We start from the raw sequence: 22,493 nt of genomic DNA, 5'->3' as shown, positions 1-22,493 counted from the left end.
TGTGAATACACCATCCATTAGTATGGGATACTCTCGATTAAAAGTCATCAGAAAGAAGCGTCCACTGCAGCACCTCACACGCGCGTCAAGCGCGTGTGGAAAATGTTAATTCATGAACTTTGTGTAGTAAAGGACTTGCAATAGAAAAATTAAACGCATTCAGCGGTTTACACGCGAATGCGTGTATTTTAACTCGTTTGACTTTCACTGCACGCATTGGCGTGTGTTCTTTCACACGGTTGCTGTCGCTGTGGGGATTTGTGTTTCACTCGACGTGCTTGGCAATTTTAATTCCGTTTCTGCGGCGGACAAAAATGCTAAGTTGAGCATTCAGATACTATCCGCCACTCAGTTAATCTTACGTTTGTGTTCGCTCCTTTCACGTGAAACAAATTTAGCACAGCTTCACCACTTAAGAATTAGCTTGCACTTTCATTTCAAAAAGAAACCATTGTAATCGAAATGCACGAAGGAACGGGAAATAGAGCATCAGAAACCGTTCTCCGTTGCGGAGGACATTCTGTGACTATTGAACATTCTGTGACTATTGAACATTCTGTGACTATTGAACATTCTGTGACTATTGAACATTCTGTGACTATTGAACATTCTGTGGCTATTGAACATTCTGTGACTATTGAACATTCTGTGACTATTGAACATTCTGTGACTATCGAACACAGACAAAGTGGCGCCCCGAATAAAAAATCTGGTCACGTGCTAGGTAACGATTTCTAAAAGAAGATTAAGTTCCCTTTCCTATCGAAGAACTTAGTTATGATTGTGTCAGTGAAGCGCTTCAAGATCTGTTTTTGTTTTATTTTCTTTTTTTCTGTTTTTTTTTTTAAATAGATTTACAAGAAACTATTTGTAGAAGAGCGGAAGCGGTGCGAATGAATTTTTTAAGTCTTGATACATGCGTTTTAAATTCGCAGTAATTCCAAAACAATGCCGTGACTCATTCATGCTCGTCAGTTATCTTACAAAAAAGAATGAATCCAATCTTTTTGTTTCGTTACATGCTCGTTTGTCTCAGTATACACACTTAGTGTGTTCAAATTGACTAACTTCGTGTAAATTACATGTATTTCAAACTCCCACGCGAGCATTTTTTATTACACGAAGATGCGTGCAATGACGCCCAGCCGTTTTTCCGTTGCACGCGTGCAGTGCTCAGGATTTGTACGGGCGGTATGTGCGTGTAGTGCTACGGTACACGTAAGCAGTACTGCAAGTCTCATCACTCTCACAGTTATACCAAAAACAATGCAAAGCGTCGTAAAAGCATGGAGAGTAAGAAACAACAATGTAAACATGACAATTTCAACAGAAGATAAACAATTTTAAGATGAGTAAGATCACACTTTTGAGCATTTTAATAGCCACTGTAGTTGTCCCAGGCCTCCCTCGAAGTTGCTCAGCTGTTCCCTTAGCGACCTGACCGAAAGCACCTTTGCCAATGATTTTTTCAACAGACACGTAATCCCTTGGCACTTCCCAGGAGCGTGTTGATGGATGCAGTGGCGCGTAATCAACCACTTGATGAGCGATTTGTTCTTTGGTATTGCGCTCTCCACTCATTTCTTTGAGATCCATGTATTCTGCACGAGGCTGGATGAAATTTCTCGAACCTGAGCGGCTGGCCTCCCGATCGTTCAAAGGCATTTCGTTCTAAAATCAATAAAAAGAAAGAAACAATTTTCTCTAATTGTCTACATCTAAACTTCAATATGTCCTATTTCTTAAGTCTAAACTTGACCCACTTATAATGTTTGCTAGTAACTCGACGCGGTCACATTTCCAGTAAGACCAGTAACACTCCGTGTTCTTCATTAAAAAGATAATAAAATGATATATATATATACATACATACATACATCTATGTATATGTATATACATACATATCAACATAATTTTTCTTACATCATATACTTCTCTGCTTTCTTCATATGGTCTAAAATAAAAGAAATTGTAGGAGTTAAGTTCTTTTAGCGTTTACAACTGTTTCGTACTTCAATTACTTCCTACACTACTTTGTTGTCAAAAACTGCATATTTGTAGTTTGTCCCTTATTTGTTATTAATATCATTTTTTCTATCTTAAGACTAATGAGTATAATAATGATAAAAGCATTTGTTTATACATGATAAAATTACAGTGTCGCTGATGTAATCGTGTCTAAGTCAAGTCTGAGAAGAAAAAGAAAATTACAGTCGTAATTAAAACTACAACTTCATGATTATAACAACGAGAACATTAACTGAATACTAATAAATTAAAGTGTGGAGAACTCAGGGGGAATATTCATAATTCATCGATTGAAATTGTCCAACGAGTTTTTTAATACTGACATACTGTTGTGTCATTCATCTAATTTCTTTTTTGTGAGCACCCAAGTCTCTTCGAATCATGCAGCATTAGCTGCTTTCAGCATTTCAGTTATCATTATGAACTGTAACAAATGCCTTATTCTAACTCCCGGTTTCTTGGGTAAACTCTCGTAACAAATCAATCCCAGTGGCAATAAGACTCACCTTCGCTTTGACGCAGTTTCTATTAAAGAAGGAGATAAAAGATGAGAGCAAAGTTACAAAACAAAAAGTGAATATTAGAATTAGATGACACCGCAAGGAAAACCAAGAATCGTTTACCTCTTTTTTGAATCCACACCGCATGAATAACGAGAATGATATTGAATAGAAGAAGAACTCCGATGATGGATCCAAGTAAAACGTGTTTGCAAGAACATTCACAAATTTTCTTCTCTGTAAGATAAAAATTCATAGACCCATTCATTTATATTTAATCACTTGGACAGATTAGAACTATTTCATAACCTTCAAAATAAGAAAACGGTCAAACATAAACCTAAGATTGCTGAAGATGACTTTAAAAAAGCGTAGAACATTTCCACATTTAAGTAAATCTGAGCCTGTTCATACCTGGTCTTCTGTTTATGGAGGATTAACGTTTGCAATGCATTTACTAAGCCGTATTTCTAGGATGTTAATGTTAATAAGAAACGTGAAATATACAATTATCCAGTAAAAACAGTTCTACAAATATAATAATCAATATAAAAAAAAACTTTACATGATCATCAACAGCCAAAACTTTTGCAGATCGTAATCAAAACATGACGATGGGTTTCGTATAACCTGGGGTTGCAAAATAAAAATCGTTCGCGTGATAGTTAAGAGTTTTTGTCCCGACTTGCGGCGCGTCTTCACCTGTTAAGTCTTCTGTGGTAGTAGTTGTCTTTGCAGTACTGGAAGGTGCATCAGAAGGTATCTCATCAACAGAAATCGCCTGGATCGATTTCGGGTCAACTGCAAAGTCTCCAAGGCCTTTGCCTCCAGATGTAGCAGCCTTTCTAAGAACTGACAAAACTTTGCTTATCTCTTCATTTTGGTTGAATTCCAACGAGAGATAAACAATGATGCTGCCGCACCTGAGGATAACAACGGAGCCACGACTTAGCATGCGAAGAAAATCCCAGAAAACTTCCTATTGGTAAAGTGACGTCAAGGTGACCGTAATATAAATTTTTATCTAGTATTTAAAAGGATGAATGCCAGCTAAAGTAAATTTTGGCAGCCTGATGAGTGCATCTGATTTCTTTTTGTAACCTCTTACAGAGGCTGTGAGGGAGGCAAAGACTCTTAAACAGTACATGGTTTTTCCCTGAACTTATGAACCAGCAGGAATTGAATACGCAAAATGACAAGCGCCAGTTCAACGATGATCCATGTAGTATATTGCGTCACATAGCGTACCAAAGTTTTACCACTGTAAGGAACCTCCAATAACTTGATCGTGTCGTAAATGTACTCTCCTTAGTAAACGCAAACAACTAATTATGAGTATTGTGTGGTAGATATGCTATCTTGATTATTGACTAAAATGCAGTTCAATTAGAGAAATGAGTGTGATCACTTGACCCATGAATAATACTGTACAAACTGGCGACGAGCATGAAATCCGTTGTAAATGACCCTCTTATAATCTTCTACAACAAATCACAAAATTACGGAATATAATATCATACTTGTACTTTGTTGCTTCGACTTCTTTCAAAGATGGAACTTCTAATTCAAGCACTTCACCCACCTACACGCATTCAGAGTTTAAGAAAAAGTCTATTTATAAATGAGTTGAAACGTGGCAAGTTTCATTAAGCTACATAGGATACCTGACCGTTGAAATACCCTAGATCTTCTCGGGGCGCAAAATCCATTAATTTCCGAGTTAGAATCATTTAACCATTATTCTACGAGGGCTTAGCACTGATTTGGTTATGATAATCTCATATTGGGTAAGCCTGAGTAGAATAATTGTTTAAGTAAAAACGACGCAAAGAAATAAATCTATCATTTGGTTAGCTTTTTGGTTAACAACGACCGGAAGACAAAAGTAACTTTGGTTCCAAGAAGAACAATAACATGATTGACAGTTTCGTGAACACATGACCCAACGAATGAATCAAAAAGAAGGATTTCTGCGCATTTGTCGGTATCCTTCGATAGAAAAGTGGATATTTTGAAAGTTTACAAAGCCCTACACACTCGGAAGTGACCCGAACTGAAGAGTTTTCACGAGAATAGGCCGAGATTATCATGTTTACATAAGGGAGGCGAGCGAAAAAAGTGGTTGATGGCTGCTCGGATCGATCATGGAAAGTGTACCGTCTTATTTTCTTGCTAATGTGTAAAAAGATTTAAGTCTAGAATTTATTTCTTCACATATCATATCATCAATAGGCGCTTTTTGTGAGTATTTTAATTCTCATTTAAGCGCAGTTAATTACTTGGGATGTCAAGTTCAAACGATTATTGCTATGTCGTCCTCTGGAACTAAATGGGAAACGATCTTGAAGGAAACAGGGTGGGTTTTCTTTAGTTTTCTAACGGATCAAGACATTCGCAAGCAATGGCTAAAGAAAATCCGAAGAGGTGTACATGTGGGCCGCAACTTTTCACCAACAAAGAGTACGAGAGTTTACTCGCTGCATTTCTGTAAAGAAGAAATAAGAAAGCGGCCAGAAAATGCATTTAGCGAAGTTTGCATGGTGAACTTCCGAATCGCAAACGACCTCCGCCATTGAACAAGTCAAGTCAAATACTTAAAAAAAAAGAAGCGACTGGACAATTTATTCACGAACGAAGACGATGAATATGTGATCCAAGACCTCAGTTTACCGACGGCTTCTCATACCAACACTTTAGGCAGTAGTTTCGCTTCTATAGCGGACGATGTACGTGTGGTTTCAAATGAGCTGAATGCTGAAGTATTATAATAGTAACAAGAACTACTAAGACTCCAGCTTTTAAAAGCTCAGAAGGAAATCATTCGTTTAAGTGAGTAGCTTACATTCTGCCGAAAACACACCTAGTTACAGCTGAAGCTAACTTCGCGATTTCAAACGAAGTAATTAACCTTCAGTTTGGGGAAGGCAATGAGTCGAAATCGCGTAGAATTTTTGTAAACATCTGTCAGAAAGCGATTCAATTTCATTTAAAACTGATTTTCTTAACTTGCAGAAATTCAGGGCGATGCTTTTGAATCAGAAATAACCCAGGGAAAAACTTGGTAAACATCTAAGCAATTTAAAATTTATAAGCTTCAACTTAGTGTAAACAGTGAAAATATTCAAGCAACCGTTCGATTGCTGGAATAACTAAAATGCTTACTGCTTGAAAATTTGAGCTTTTGTCTGTAGTTCTTTAGCTGGATCGTTTCTGTATTTGAACAAAAAACGTGACTCCTCGCTTTTTAGCTCTGTTGGTTTTCTGCCAGCCGGAGATGAGCCTGAAATATCATCCTCACTAAGCAAAACATGTTAACCCAGTCACTTCTTTGATGATCTGTACTTTTTATCCTACAACGCCGCGTTTTTGCGTATGACCGCTCTCTCGCCCCAGGAGGGCCGCCATTTGAGAATACGGTGTATCGGGATTGTCAAACCACTCTAAAAGGTCAGTAAAACACTGAACTTTAACTTGTCGCAAATGTCATCGGAAAATTAAAACAAATCATATTACGCATGTAGCAAATAAAAACTGCTTTATTTTCTGTTACATGACTTGAAATATTTTCCTACCAAATATAGTTTATTTTGGCGGATTTGGGAGTGGCTCTGTTATTTTCTTAATAGTTAGCTCTTGGGCAAGGGGACGTTTTTTGCACCTCGCTGACAGATTCATTGACCGTATTTGTCGCTGATAGGTTATGAACTCGAGTTTGGAGCAAGGTTACAAGCTCATAGCCTGGCTCCGTTCAGCCAATCAGAAGGCTGGAAATTCTATAGCCATGTACTATGTCCGTAGCTGGATAGAGGAAGTATGTTTCCTTAAGCATTTAAACTAAGGTTGTGCAAAGTTAAATTGTCGCACTCAATTTATGATTTGCGAGTTTTTCTTTGCTCTTGATTTTAAGTAAGTGATTTTGTCCACAATTATTTTATTCGACATTTGACCTACTGGTTCTACTAATAAATTTCAAGGGTTTTTTCAAGAGGTAGATATTTTGTTGTAAATCCACTGAATTTCTTTTACTTACTTTGGACCGTAGTTGCTGAAGGGTTTCTTGAATATTGTTGCAGCAATCTCTGTTAGTGACGGTTAACTTAATCTTGAATTTGTCGTCAATTACAACTTTAGAGAGAAAAATTCAATAGTTCACATCGGCATCATACACACCTGCACACATATGTGAATTTTATGCCTTGTGAATTTCATGCCTTGTCAATTTTACTTTCATCCACGAAAGAGACTAAGTTTAAAAAGCTGCCAATTATTCTGTTTTTTTAATGTTTCTGTGACATTATCGAAATGAAATGCAAGAAATATCTTAAAATCGCTACGTTACATGACAAGATCAAGGTGAAAATATATTAAATCTAATGTACTTACTGAGGTGAAACCATTTGAAAACCGTGTCCAATTCATTTTCAACTTTGCAGCTATACCAACCAGGGCTGGACTCTTTTACTTGAAAAGTCACCTTACTGGGATTATCCTCAGAAGTCCAATTCGTGACGACATCCTCCTTTGTCCAGATAATTGTCGGTATTGGATAACCCTCTTTATAACAAGCAAAGCTAACCTCTTCCCCAGGTTTTTTACTGAATGTCTGATTCCCGGGGTTGGTAATCACCGCTGCATCTTTAAATAAAATAAAACAATACAAAGCAAACCATGAAAATATCTATGTTTTTCACTCTGTGTAACAGGCATACTCATCCATTGAAAATCCAATTGCACCAACCAGAATGACTCATATTCTACTACTGACCTGTATGGGACTTGTGGAAGTTGAGCCATTGAGATATTCAGCATAGCTGATGGGGTCGTACATTTAATTAATAATAACCATAAAAATGAATAATAACCATAAAAATGTTAAAATATTACAATGTGTGTACAATTCCTGAAATGTTTTTCCCCTTAAATTAATGATTCATTGAAGATATTCCGCCATTCTGCTGATTCACAATTCCTCTATTCCATCATTCTGCTGAATAACTCAAGAACTTACTCGCTTCGCAAATTAAGGCCCCGCGCACTTATCTGGCAAAATTTCTTTTGCTCCACCAAATATCTCGAAAAATTTTGTCTCCGCTAAATTTCCAATTTGTCAATCATGCGCGAATTGAAAAAACGGGAAAATATTTGCTGAATCATCAAATGTCAATTATGGATATTCAGATTCAGCAGTACTTGGACCTGAGAATTCAGGTAAACTTGGGGGTCATAATAGTTGTATTCTGAGTATCCTTAGTAGTGATCGGTGAGGCTTGACAAAATTTGGTTGGTAAAAAAGTCACCGGGCGGAGTTGTCTCACTGAAATGATGGCAGATACTTTCGTAGAATAAAAAAAATTCAGTCGCACGCCCGGGCCCTTAGTAGTCCTTTTTAGTAAAAGTCGCTGATTCAAACAGTAAAATGCTCTCTTTTTCTAGAAAAAATTTTCCCCAAAGCTTTCACGATATACAGATCGTGTCTATTGAGACATTTCTACAATGAAAAGTTTTGATTTCAATTATGCGTCGGCCGATGCCACTGTGAAATTATTTTGAGATGTCTTTCTTCTTGAGTAACGTCACTTTCGACAGTAACTGTAAAGATTATATCTCCGGATCTACATGCTTTGCTGACTTCAACGGTAAAATACTTTCTCTTTAAAGAAAAAAAGTTTCCGTACACACATAAGTAAGTTTTATGATGTACCGATCACACCTACAAAGATTTTTCTGCGAGAAAAACTTCCGTTTTAAATCGCGCACAATCCTGAATGATTGTGAGATGTTTATCACTTTCTATTGTCTTCCGTAATGCCAAGGCAAGAATTGAAAACATAATGTGCTGATGGCTATAATACAAAAATTTGACTTCTAAAATAATCAGAAAAAAAAAAAAAAACAATAAGTAGCACCTGGAAACACCGAGTCAAAATTGGGTTAAGATCAGAATTAATCACTCACTCAATCACTCATTTCGACGACGTATATGGCTTTGCTTCCTGTGGGAGGCAGTAGCCACAGAAAGGAGTCTGATTTCTTTAATAGGGGGTATGAGCACAGACATGACCAAACGACTCATAATTTAAACAATTATTCCACGAGCGCGCGTAGGATATCGGATGATAGGTAGCGAACGAGGCCTTTAGGGCAGAGTTGTTTATAATCAGATGATATCCAACAAGGGGGAGTGGAATAATTTTTTGTTGTAAAACGCCTTAAAATATAGATAAATCGTGCCAACCTTATTTTGTAAGAACAAACGGAATGTTACAATGTATACTAAAACACTTTCAGTTTAACTTGTCTTCATACGCTTGCATGGTATTGTGCAATAAACCACACTTTCTATCAGTTTACCGGCTGATATACCACGCGTGATGTTGGAGGAACACGGGGAAAGTTTGTAAAGTGTAAGGCGCAGCCGACTACGATCTGATTATCTGAACGGAAAGTTTTTAAAGTTTGCAACCTGAGTGGTTTTAATACTTTCCCGTGGTTTTTCAGCCAAATAAAGGTCAGTTGTAGAATGATTGGTGAAATTTATTAGGATTATGAGAGCTTAACTTCAGATTCTTTCATACCTTTAATAGACCGAAACACGACAAAAACGGCAAAATCTGAACAACATTGAGCTGTGTGCGCTGATTCAAACACAGTCCACCCATTTTTTTCCCGCCGTACACTATTTTCCTTGAACCAAATTTGTCTCTATAGTCTCAATTTAAATTTAAGCTCTCTTAGGGTCCTCATTAAAATTACAGAAAGAGCTTAAAACGCTTAAACTTGGCAAATACTATCGAATGAAAACTGAAATATTGGACGGCAAATAGAATTGCCATACGTTCTGAGTGCACATTTAATTTGCAAGAGGTTTTTGTTCTCATCAGTAAATAAGAACTTTATCACGAAACCCTCGTGTCTCTACTAAAACGGGACCGAAGCTCTGCGCGACGTCGCGCTGGTTTGCTGACGAGATTGAGGGGAGATTTGGGATAAATTGGCTGCTATTGTGGGATAAATTGGCCACAATAGTGACGCTTTCATTCACCCGACATCAAGAACATTGATCTAATAAACATCACAAACCCTCTTAAGCAAAGGTCGGGTTAAATATCGGCAAAGAGCCAAATACGAATAAAAAGGCAACGGAAGCCTAAAGAGAAGGCCGGAGCATGGGAAGGGGGCGGGAAAATTCTTCTACAGTACCAAAAATCTGTGTTCGGATGTCAACACGATGGGAATGAAGGCGAGAAGGACCGGGAGAGGAACTGACCTTGCTTATAACCTTAGCGCTATTTGATCTGATCTCATTTGATTGGCTTAAATAAGATCTGTGATTGACAACGCTTTTTTCCCTATGCAAAGGCACACGTAAATACTTAACTATATATATGACGGATTAATTTGGATATATCAACAAAGTTGAAATGGTAAATTGGCCACCGTAATGATTACAAAAGCTGACGTTTCGAGCGTTAGCCCTTCGTCGGAGCGAATAGAGGAATTGTGGGTTGTGTGTGCCTTTAAAGGCAGAAAATGGAGCTACGTTATCGGTGGGTGCATGGCAACGAGAAAAACATGAATAAATTAGTGGAATGAAAAGCGTTCATTGATCCCTGTGGGATTTAGACTGCCGGTTTGAAAGATGAGCTTTTGTTCAAGATTTTTACGGCTTTCCGTGCCACCTAAGTGCAAGGAAAGACCGCAGATTGCCATATGTTGCTTAGAATGATTAGGTAAATTAAAATGTCTAGCGACTGGTTTCGATGTGTCCTTGTCATTCCTTTCCACGTCTCGAAGGTGTTCTCGAAGGTGCACTTAGGTGGCACGGAAAGCCGTAAAAATCTTGAACAAAAGCTCATCTTTCAAACCGGCAGTCTAAATCCCAAAGGGATCAATGAACGCTTTTCATTCCACTAATTTATTCATGTTTTTCTCGTTGCCATGCACCCACCAATAACGTAGCTCCATTTTCTGCCTTTAAAAGCACACACAACCCACAATTCCTCTATTCGCTCCGACGAAGGGCTAACGCTCGAAACGTCAGCTTTTGTAATCATTACGGTGGCCAATTTACCATTTCAACTTTGTTGATATATCCAAATTATTTCGTTACTCCCACCGACGCAGCCCCAAACAGTTTCTTTCGAAACTATCAGCCTTTATATATATGACGAGCCACGAGATAAAATCACATTATGCTTATGTCATAACGTTGGCCTTTCTGTAAATATTATGTCATAATGGCGCTTAACCTATGATCACTAAGCTAATGAAAACTCGTTAACTGCGTTAGTTTTTTCAGGACGGTTCAGAAGAGTTATTTGTATATGTATTACGTACGTTACAGCGAAATCTTTCACTTTCTTAGAAAAAGCAGTTGAAGGCGTTGTATTATTTAAACTTGCCACTTACATTGTGTCGTCTCCCAATTATATCTGAGAGAATGGAGTGGTAATTTATAGAATTCTTGCTTGAATAAAAATATTTGGGGCGCTTTTCCAGAATCGCTTTGAATAATATATGTTCCATGTTCTTCTAGCAATTTTCTATTGTAAAATGCCTTCTCAAAGAATAAATTTGCTTTTCCACGCAAGCCAAGCCTCATTAACATTTTGAAGTGGAAGAAATTGATCCCACAGGGCATGTACCAGATCTTCTTGAAGTAAATTAGGATTGTAATTTGCATAGTTCAGCAATTTATAAATCTTTCTCTTTTAGGATCATGAACTTTGCAAACAAAATCTATCTGAGATGTAATAAAATATATAAATGCATTGAAAACGAATGAGCTAGGTAGAAGTGTTGCTGTAACCCTTGTGAATTCTTTGGTAAGTTTCGAAAGACTAATGTTCCTGAAAAGGTCGACTTACAGTCTTTTACATTCACCACTAGGGATCTCGTGAATAAGTCAGAATTTAAATAACCGTTGAGGAACTTTTCTTTTTTTTAACAAACGCGTTCTCTAAGATTTCTTAGATAAAATCTATAAAAATTACTGGTCCTCCAAATTCAGTTTCTCTGCTGTGTGGAAGGAGAGAGTCGCTTTTAACAGAAAGGATAAGAGGAATCGTCAGCGATGAACAGCATGAGTCAGACATCAGAGTCAATACTATGTAAATTGGGCACTTAGACAAAAGTGGTCTACGATAATTTGGTTTCATCAGCTGAGTTGGTAATGTGAACAAAATTGTCAGCATAAAGAAACTCTAACTGAAAGTTGACGTTTGGAGCGTTAGCCATTCGTCAGAGCTAATCGATTGGCTATAAACTATTTTACCTATATACTTACAGTTCACAGTTATGCTGGCTGTAGCTATAGCAGGGGTCCCCACTCCATTGCTGGCTATGCATTGATACCCAATTTTGCTATTTGCTGTCCTAGGTCTGGTTATATTCTCAATGATGAGTAGCAGGGCATTAGATACAACATCAGAACTGCCAACCTTAGTCCAAGTTATGCTGGGTTTCGGTTTGCCAAAAGCAGCACATGTCAAGTTCAAGTTACTCCCTTCGACAACGGTTTTTACTTCAGGTGAAACTGTGACTTGTGGAGCATCTGGAAAAAATATACTTGTTAATGAACACCGGTAAAAATACATTTCATGTGGGAAATTAAGAAACTACTCTTAATCTTATCTAAAGGCCTGTATTTTCAAAACAGATAAAAACAGGTAACAGCACCACGTACATGGACAACTATATACAAAGCATATTGAATTTGAGTACTTCTAGCTGAGCAGTTATGAGCCAGTCAATGCTATACTATTCTCCTTATGTAGCGTAAACTAACCAACAGGTAAACTAACCAACAGCTGTGACATTGACAGTATCATTCTTTCCTGCAGCAACTTTGTTGAAAGGGACACAAGTGTACAAACCATCAGACACCACAGTAACATTAAAATTCCCTGAGCTGCTGGTCTCGACGAGGCTACCATTAAAGTACAAATGAAATTGAGTTTCAGGACAAACATCAGTTTGACATGTTAAACTGAGCAAACTTTTGCGAAGAACTGTGGTGTTACTAGGATTTGAAATGAGTTGTGTGCCACCAGGAGCATCTGGAAAAATAAAATAAAATAAAGTAACTGATTAGGGTTACCTTCAAATCTTCTTGGCGAGGTGTACCTTTAAAGTGTTGTATTTTCCTTTTGCGGAAGAAAAAAAATACGCTTCTTTTACTGTTTTTGTCAATACTAAACATGAAAACCGTCCACAGATTGTCATATGAGCTCTGTTCAAAAATATATTTCTCCAGATTTAATTTTTTTTAAATCCCTATCTCAGTTTGTTTTTCTCCAATCTACGCCCACTTATAACATTGCCATATGAACTCGTATCTATACTACCACATTTAAGGCAGGTGTCTGAGTTGACTTATTGAAAATCGAAAAATGTGGCACAAAGTAGAAAATTGAAAATCTTTCCATTTTGCCCAGAGGGATCATGTTTACAGTAAATAGTGTCAGTCGACTCCATCGGACGATATATCGGCCGAGACCATACTATCATCAATATGATGATTAATATTATTATTGGCCAGTACTGAGTACAGAAGGTCGGACAATAGCAGGCAGTATCCGCGTAGACTCGTCGCCTGGTGGAGTTTTCAAGTAAAAGACCAGCATAACATTGAAATCATCATTATGTATACATACCATTTGCCCTTCTGCAAAAGAGTACTACTAGTCTTATTTTTCAAGAAAATCAATTTCAATTACAGGGATACCAAAACATTAAGTACACTTACTTTTCCAAATTTCTAACAAAATTATCCCCGTGTAAATGATAAACATAGTCCAGCTGAATTCGACATCACATTTTTACGTCACAGACGGCCAGTCTCTTCCGAAGTTTTTTTCTTCCTTATTAATTTCGTCTTAATCTTCCTCTCTCTTTACCACGCTCATTTATTTTCCGTTTATTTCTACTAAAAAACATCTCTTGGAAGTTTTCTTCAGTTTTACAGTAAATTACAGGAAAATTACTTAAAATATCGTGATATGGCTGCCTTTAACTTAGTCTACCGACATTGATCCGTACCTAGAACGATGGCTTTCGAGATCTCTCAAAATCATAGGTAGTCCAAGCGTAATGTAAGACTTTTAAAAACAAAAATAATGACAATTCCGGACTACACTTTCGACTCAATAAGAAGCAATTAAATCACTAATTTAGAGTAATTCGAGCAATTTTTTAGCTCATCTACCCAAACAGCATATAAATGGAAAGAGCCAACGAAGACTAGAATTTCCAGTTCACCTACAAGATTCTTTTTCGAACACGGCTTGAAGGAAAATTATACCATGAACTCTCCAGTCTGAATTTTCCATTCAAATTCTTATGCTAAATATTGCGGATAGATCATTTTAGTGACCGACATTAACGTATAACAAGGAAGTGTGATTTTCTTTTTAACTCTGTTTGAGATTATTTTATCCAACAAAGTCGAATTCTACTCTAAAGGACACTGCAATAAGAACACGCCTTACTTTAAGGTGGATTGCAACAGTTTGCAGCTTTTTTTGAATACTTCTTTGCTTTAATGGATCAATACTATCACCCCTTTTCTGCAGATGCTACAAGATAATTCGATAATAGAAGCATCACCGGACCAGTTTTAGGGCTATCACCATCTAAATCTAAAATTAAGGGCGTTTTTATATGTTGTGCTGTTTCTATGAAAACCTTTTAAAGTTAAGAAAATGTTTTACCAATAATTAGGCGTTTGTTTGATTCGCTATTATAACATAAACTGAAAATAAGTGGTAGTATTTGCTCCCTTAAAAAAGTGCTGAAAAATTATCAAAACCGTTGTGAGCCACCTTATAGGCACTCGAGAGATTACAGTCCTTTCCGTTATTAGTTATTTATGGACGTAGAAACCGTCTACTGGAAAAAAGGTAGAAGTTTCCTTTCTTCCTTGTACCCTTTTATTGCCGCGCGGTACTCGGCTAAGGCAACCCGACAGTCCTACTCAATACCTCTTACGGATGGCCTTCCTTGACTCTCTCTCGCCATTGCAATGACATTGTAAAACTTATCCTGGTCGAGTATTTTCAACTCACAAATGCCAATAAAGTGGCGGATGGTGTTCCTATTTTATGGGGGGGGGGGGGGGATCTCTCTTCCAAGTGGACCAGACGTGGTTAATCGATAAGGCAATTAACGTTAGCAATCGATAAAAAGAAAAGGTTCTACTGCTACCAATCAATAAATCAATTTTTGTCCTTGTAGAAGAAACACTGATGAAACCATTGATTACAAATTGTCTATGGTTTTATTAAGTAGTGTGAATACATCCAATAGCTTGAAAGTCTTATAGTTAACTGTAGAAACATATTTTATGCTTATTTTTAGGATATTTTTACTATTTAATCGCTAATTTTAATGACAAACCTTTCCAAGACCTTTGGAAAAATTTTGTTGTTCATGCCTGGATGCTCTAATTCTTTATTCACTCATCAGCCCTTATCGCATTTACGCCCACTGTACGAGAGCTCAGCGATATTTGAAGTTTCGAAATGAGGCTATCGGGTCACACAGGTAAAACTTTCAAGTAAAATCGAAGCAAACGGTCTCGTTTGGATTCATTTTTATTCATTTTCTTAAGGATACAGCGTGTTCTCGTCATGGTTAGACATTGTATTGCGTACGGGTGCAACAGCCTATTCAGTGAATCGGCAACTGACGAGATCCACAAGATTGGGATCGAAAGCGCGGTCTTGCCAAACAAGTTCAACTATCAAACTAGAGGCGAACAAAACACACATGAAAAAACCTCTCAAATAAAAAACTTACAAACGACCAGATTGATTTACCGGCAAAAGGGCTTAAATTCATTTCAACACCCGCTACAAAACAAAAACAGATCAGACAACAACTATTGTGTGACTTTGATCAGTTCGCAAGGAGACTGCGTCTGATTTACGCCGAGGGGAGGACAAAAAACTCATCCCTGCCACGTCAAATCTACATGGATACCACCAATACAAAAATCAGTAGCCCTTGAAAACTATTTAGAAGAGGTTAAAAGCGACCTTTCAGAAATAGAAATTACAAAGCCAAGAGATAATTTGCTTCCGGCCGAACGCAAGGCGCTGAGGGCCTTGAAACGTGACTCTGAGTTAAACCTCAAAAAAGGCCGACAAAGGAACAACAAACGCATTGTACATATTTCCATCTGCAATTAGAAGCACTTACACATAGATCTATATTTTTCGACGTGATGTATAATTAAGTACCCTTAATCTACTAAAGAGTTTCTTCTCTTTACGAGCAGATACGTCACGGGACAAAAATGGATAACAGAAAATGTTGCGGAAGACTACTTGATCCAACTGGAATAATAACTCCAAACAGCTTTTGAATGTCCTGAGACGTATGTAAGGTAATTTCATCTCTGCTTTGGATACGCTTCCTGACACCATCATGACCAAGGTATTGACATATCACCTTTGCCCCTCTCCAAAAGTTCCCCTGCGTGTGGCGATGCCTATAGCAAATCCACATTTTTTGTTTATCTTCCTAAACGAGGTGAAATAGGCCAGTCCTTGCCAGGGTTAGCTTGTTTTTACTTAGAACCTCTTTAGATAGGTGGCAGCTTATCAGATAATGTTTTACTTCATGATTGCATTCAGACAGCTGTACCAAACCACTTCAGCCACGCGATGAACCACAGTTTTTTTCCATCTTTTACTATTGAAAAAGCAGATACATGATCAACGTCTCGCCAACGAACGACTTCTTCATGTACTTGTAACTGTTTCCAACGCGATATAAGCACGGGAGATCTAAAAGAACTCATTTTAACTTTGTATACACGATACGATTTCAATTTTCGCGCTAAGGGAGAAGCCTACTGTAATTCGTGAGTGGTCAGTGGTTACGCTGGTGAGATAAAGAATGGGTTTGTGACTTTTCTACTTAATTAAAGAGACTCGCGTCACTCCTATGAATTGGTTAAACGAATACGGACTGCGAGCAGTCTTTTATTTTTCTTAAAGATAGTGAGGTCACGCGTATCCTGTGAGCATGAAGAAGCCGCGAGACGCGTGACTGGTGTCTCGCATTTTTGCTGCTCCACACTCTCGGAGTTGGCAAAGAGAAGACACGTTACTACTGATACGATACAAGAGCTTCGGCGGTTATCTCGATTATCTAAACACATTTATTTACATGGTAAAGATTTCTTTATAAATCTATGAATTAATGCCATTCCTTTTTGGAACGAAATGTATTTGAAAGAAAAAGAGAAAACCAAGCAAAACAAGCTTTGTGTTGTCTGCAACACATAGCATGCTTTTGCTCGACGACTGAGAATCCTAACGCATATTATGATATTTTAATGAATATATTCGAATGTTCCCAAAAATCATCTGATAATCTGCCTGCATCCACCCTACACGGTGAGCCTGAGCCGTAATGTTTTCACTCAGCGGCTGGTCAGCGGTCACGTTTATGAGGTAAACATGGCGCTCGCTTCTTGATCACCTTCCTTGTCGATCGGAAAATCAAAATACCAATGAGATATTGCCTCGAAGATGAAGAAGTTGTATTATGTGATTCCTACTTCCCATTTGAGTCGAAGCTTAGATGGCACAGGTATTTCTTACGGTGGAATCGACCAGGGGAATTCGAACACTAGTTGTAGTGTTTGAATTATTGGAAGAAATGGTCGCATAGGGATGTAGGAATGGTAAGTTTAACGAACAATTGCAAATTTTTCTGCTTGAATTGAAAGCAAAGTTCATTTAAGTTGCTTTCGTATGTATTTCTGACAGTTTTAGATCTACCTGGTAGATTTATTTCTGCTCCGCTTCATGTTGACTTGTCCCTCAAAGTAGCGGCCAAACTCGGAGATTGCCGAAAATCAGGTAAGTTAGCGGAGTTATAAAGTTTTCGCAAAGGTCGGGCCGCGAATTTTTTTTCTGTAGTTACCTCTTCTATGGCATGTACTTCCTAGCTATGTTAGTTGGATCAGTTAAGAACGCCTCACTCTGTCAAAAATTTACCTTGAATTTGATCGGTTTTCGCATGTGTGACTTATGGGAACTGATAGGGTGTCGTTCAAGTCTTCCTGTTTGCTTCATTAAAACATGATATACACGAAAGTCACCTCGATGGATAAGATAGAGTTTATGTACATTGCTGTGGTATTTGCTTTTTGCTGAGTTCCGTAGCTTTTTGTAAATTGTCCTCCAAAGTTGTCTCAAATTAAAATCTTGAAAAGTGTCACGACAGGCCTTCGCTCGAGTGAAATTTAATTTCCGTAAAACTCTGAAAAAACAAAGAGATTCGATCGAACGGATGTGGTTTTAGTATAGGTACACAAATGTCTTACAATATACAAGAAATGAGCGAAATCTGTGTCTCAAGCAAAATCGACTGGACCACTCAGACAGAGACACTCTCTTAAAGTTCAAAGGGCATACAACAGTAATGAGGTCCTAAGATAGAGTTGTCGAGATATTAAAGAGATAAAATAACCAACGCCAAAATGAACTGCCCGACTTGGAAGCAGAGATGCTAAGGATGGTCTGTCATAATGTAGAAGTAGAGCTCGTCCTTCAAGAGGTCACGGGGAGACTTTAAATCGTGGCGCTAACAAAGCCTTTGATGCCCGTTTGGATATCCATGCTCGAGGCTTTTAGAAGAGACGGAGATCTGCATTCTTTGACGTTCTGATGTGCCACCCTAGTGCAGACTCGTACAGAGATTTGACTGCATAGCAGATCTACAAGAAGCCCGAGAACGAGAAGAGGAGGCTGTATGCTGAAAGAGTAATGGATATAGAACAGGCAACGTTCACTCTCCCAGTTTTCACGACCACAGATGGAATGGCGGATGAGTGTCTTAAATACTACAGAAGACTTACGGAGCTGATCGCAAATAAGAAGAGAGAAAGCTACTCAAGCGCAATTTCCTGGATAAGAGCTGAAGTGTCTTTCGTTATCTTACACTCTGCGATCCTTCGGTTGAGAGACTAAAGATTCAGAAGACGACAGCGAGACCTTGTTAACTCTGATTTACAGATCAAACATATTAGCGCCTGCCCGAACTAATCTATGCTTTTTGTTTTGTTTTCCTTTTATTTAGGAATACTAGACTTTGTTTTCCTTTTATTTAGGAATACGAGATTTTTTTTTTCTTTCTAACCAATTTCTTTTAAGGTGGCTAGTACTAGTTTCCTCGCGCGGGGAACAGGTCACTCTTGCGTCACGCGCGAGAGAAACGTGCGAAAGATGCGCGACATGAAAAGACGAAAATTCAAAACAAAGATGGCGGCGCGAGGCTTTTTTCTACTTTTGCAAGAAGTTTGCCTAACAGCATGTATTTGATGTGTTGAACGGCCACTGCGTATGCAGGAGAGAGAAACTAAGATAAAGACGACGATTCTCGAAGACATAAAGGTTGTTTCATATCTGAACGAAATATCGATCCAGCCGATAGGAAATCTTGCGACGGCAATAAAAGGAGAACTCAAGTGAAGGATAATCTACCTGAAGTGGAAGAAGACTGTGAACCCTCAAGGAAAATAGTATAATATAACCAGAAGTTGTGAGTAGGTCCTTTAAGATGAGCCCGGAAGGCCGTCTTTGACGGCTATTGAATGATTTTCTACGCAGCAAACGTCTGTAAACATCAGATCGTAGGTGCTCGCGCGAACACACGCGATAGTAAGCAGTAGCTATTACAGATCACGAGCAAATGTCGATCTTATAGAATCCAGATTTTTAAATGCGCGAGAACGCGCGTGGGAATTGCTAAACTCAAGAAAGCTATTGCATGAAAACAAGTCTGGTGACCCCTTCATTTTATTGTTCCAATATGATAATAACGTTGAAAGGAATCGTCAGAAAAAAAAAATAGAAAATTCTATGGAAGGACATTTGCGATGCGTGAAAATTGCCTTTTTCTAGATTTTCTGAAATTCCGCTCCGCAGAATTTTTTTTAAAAGTCTTTGTGCATTTTCCTTTTCAAGTGCTGAAAGCAATCATTAAGAAAAATGACGGGGTCACCGGGTTAGTCTTCAAATATTTGAGCCATAAGCTAAAAAATGCGTCTGAATAATCCTTTGAAAGCGTTGCCATGGAAACTTCTGGTGACACCTGTTTTTGGTTAATAATAATAATGATAATTTTAATTCTTATTTGAAGGTGTAGTCTGATCGTCCGGGTGAGTGTAATCCTGAGAAGGACTGTTGTCGGTGTAGTGACTGACGTTTCGACAACCTGTGCGGAAGTCATCATCAGAGTCAAGTGAATGATTGTTGTCAGTAGAATGTTCTTATTCCAGTTCGTGTGAAATGATCGGTTGGTTTTGCTGTGATTTTATTGGCTGTAAGACTCAAGTGACGTAAGTCGGTCGTGATTGGTCAGTTTCGATCTGTCGGTAAAGTTAGGTCGTTCTTTTTCGGTCGTTTGTGATGTTTATGTCGTGAATGAGTTGTTTGTATGGGGCGGGTAGTTGTTGACATCTGTTTAGGGGAGTCTGTTCTAAGTTAGTAAACCAGCTTTCCAGAGTCATTCGTTGAAAATAGTCAGTGCTGTAGGTTAGGCATTGCGCAGAGTCCCAGTCAATGTTGTGGTTGGTAAGTCGATGGTGTTCAGCAATGTGATTGTTGACATCACCTTTCCTCGTCGCCCGTCTGTGTTCAGTCAGTCTTGTTGTGAGGTTTCTGCCAGTCTCACGATGTAGGAGGCTTGGAAGTCGGAACAATTCATCTTATAAATCGTTTAATTCCTCGGTTCAGGAACAGACGGGAACGATTTATAAGACCAATTGTTCCGACTGCCAAGCCTCCTACATCGGTGAGACTGGCAGAAACCTCACAACAAGACTGACTGAACACAGACGGGCGACGAGGAAAGGTGATGTCAGCAATCACATTGCTGAACACCATCGACTTACCAACCACAACATTGACTGGGACTCTGCGTAATGCCTAACCTACAATACTGACTATTTTCAACGAATGACTCTGGAAAGCTGGTTTACTAACCTAGAACAGACTCCCCTAAACAGATGTCAACAACTACCCGCCCCATACAAACAACTCATTCACGACATAAACATCACAAACGACCGAAAAAGAACGACCTAACTTTACCGACAGATCGAAACAGACCAATCACGACCGACTTACGTCACTTGAGTCTTACAGCCAATAACATCACAGCAAAACCAACCGATCATTTCACACGAACTGGAATAAGAACATTCTACTGCCAACAATCATTCACTTGACTCTGATGATGACTTCCGCACAGGTTGTCGAAACGTCAGTCACTACCACCGACAACAGTCCTTCTCAGGACTATACTCACCCGGACGATCAGACTACACCTTCAAATGTTACCCCTGGGTTCAAGCCATTTAATGCATTTAATTCTTATATTGCGCGCTTTCCATAAAAATGATCAAGCGCGCATTACATCTCAATGATAGTTATTACAAATATACTATGATAAAATTGAAGCATACAACATATGTTAAGATACTAGCAACTGTCATGATGACATTTTCATAAAAATTAATAAAAAGCTTCCTTAAAGAGGTGCGTTTTCAGGTGACACTTAAAAATCCCTAGATCTGTAGTAGAACAAACTGATCTCACGCGGTAATGTATTCTACAGTGCCGGAGCTGCATCCTGGAATGATCTGTCCTCTAAACTAACCCTACTTCTCTAAGTTGGCGTTGCAAGCAACAAACAATCCAAGGAGGATCTTAATTTATAATTTCCTGGTCTTTTAATTGACACAAGTTCTCTTAAATAAGTTGGCGCGATTCCATGGATGGCCTTGAAAACAAATAGCAAAATCTTAAAGCTAATGCGTTACCTAACCGGTAGCCAGTGCATTTCGTATAGCAACGGCGTTATGCGACAGTAGCATGGCGCGCGACAAACTGTTCTTGCTGCAGCATGTAAAACGCGCTGAATCTTTTTCAGGTGAGAGGCTGGTAAGCCATATAAAAGACTACTGCAATAATCTCCTCGCGAGGTAACAACCGCATGAACGAGGGCTTTGGCGGTATCTGTACTTAATAACCTACGGATCCCACTTATATTATGCAAATGATAGAATGCCGAGGCGCATTGTTTACTTATGTGGAATGACATATCGAGATTACGATCAAACCATAACCCAACATTTCGTACAACTGATTTCGCCTCTACGACTGTGACACCTACAGTAATATCATTCAAGTTGACTTTCTCTAACTGTTGCTTAGTACCTATAAGCATTAGTTCAGTCTGATTTCGCCTCTACGACTGTGTCACCTACAGTAATATCATTCAAAGTTGACTTTCTCTAACTGTTGCCTAGTACCTATAAGCATTAGTTCAGTCTGATTTCGCCTCTACGACTGTATCACCTACAGTAATATCATTCCAGTTGACTTTCTCTAACTGTTGCCTAGTACCTATAAGCATTAGTTCAGTCTGATTTTACCTCTACGACTGTGTCACCCACAGTAATATCATTCAAGTTGACTTTCTCTAACTGTTGCCTAGTACCTATAAGCTTTAGTTCAGTCTGATTTCACCTCTACTACTGTGTCACCCACAGTAATATCATTCAAGTTGACTTTCTCTAACTGTTGCCTAGTACCTATAAGCATTAGCTCAGTCTGATTTCACCTCTACGACTGTGTCACCTACAGAAATATCATTCAAGTTGACTTTCTCTAACTGTTGCTTAGTACCTATAAGCATTACCTCAGTCTGATTTCACCTCTACGACTGTGTCACCTACAGTAATATCATTCAAGTTGACTTTCTCTAACTGTTGCTTAGTACCTATACGCATTAGCTCAGTCTGATTTCACCTCTACGACTGCGTCACCTACAGTAATATCATTCAAGTTGACTTTCTCTAAATGTTGCCTAGTACCTATAAGCATTAGTTCAGTCTGATTTCACCTCTACGACTGTGTCACCTACAGTAATATCATTCAAGTT

At 38.5% G+C, this 22,493-nt stretch overlaps 1 protein-coding gene across 4 annotated transcripts in view; it reads right to left on the bottom strand.

Annotated features, from left to right (window-relative positions):
• The window catches only part of LOC111332573 (myoblast growth factor receptor egl-15), a 47,171-nt gene that overhangs the window by 8,758 nt on the left and 15,920 nt on the right, over window positions 1-22,493 (bottom strand). For all 4 annotated transcript variants that reach the window (XR_015989577.1, XR_015989576.1, XM_022937934.2 and 1 more), the window contains exons 3-12: window positions 12,332-12,586; window positions 11,815-12,081; window positions 6,912-7,163; window positions 6,559-6,653; window positions 4,049-4,110; window positions 3,231-3,451; window positions 2,652-2,765; window positions 2,535-2,553; window positions 1,924-1,954; window positions 1,365-1,671 (exon numbers count right to left, since the gene is read on the bottom strand). Coding sequence is in view for 2 of the 4 variants with exons in the window: in XM_022937934.2 (XP_022793669.2) it covers window positions 1,365-1,671; window positions 1,924-1,954; window positions 2,535-2,553; window positions 2,652-2,765; window positions 3,231-3,451; window positions 4,049-4,110; window positions 6,559-6,653; window positions 6,912-7,163; window positions 11,815-12,081; window positions 12,332-12,586 (1,623 nt within the window). In the remaining 2 variants the exon portion in view is untranslated. The remainder of the gene's footprint in view (window positions 1-1,364; window positions 1,672-1,923; window positions 1,955-2,534; window positions 2,554-2,651; window positions 2,766-3,230; window positions 3,452-4,048; window positions 4,111-6,558; window positions 6,654-6,911; window positions 7,164-11,814; window positions 12,082-12,331; window positions 12,587-22,493) is intronic.

The sequence above is a fragment of the Stylophora pistillata genome, chromosome 7, assembly GCF_964205215.1.
Source record: "Stylophora pistillata chromosome 7, jaStyPist1.2, whole genome shotgun sequence".
NCBI classification, from domain to species: domain Eukaryota; kingdom Metazoa; phylum Cnidaria; class Anthozoa; order Scleractinia; family Pocilloporidae; genus Stylophora; species Stylophora pistillata.
This window is presented reverse-complemented; position numbering and strand designations above follow the sequence as displayed.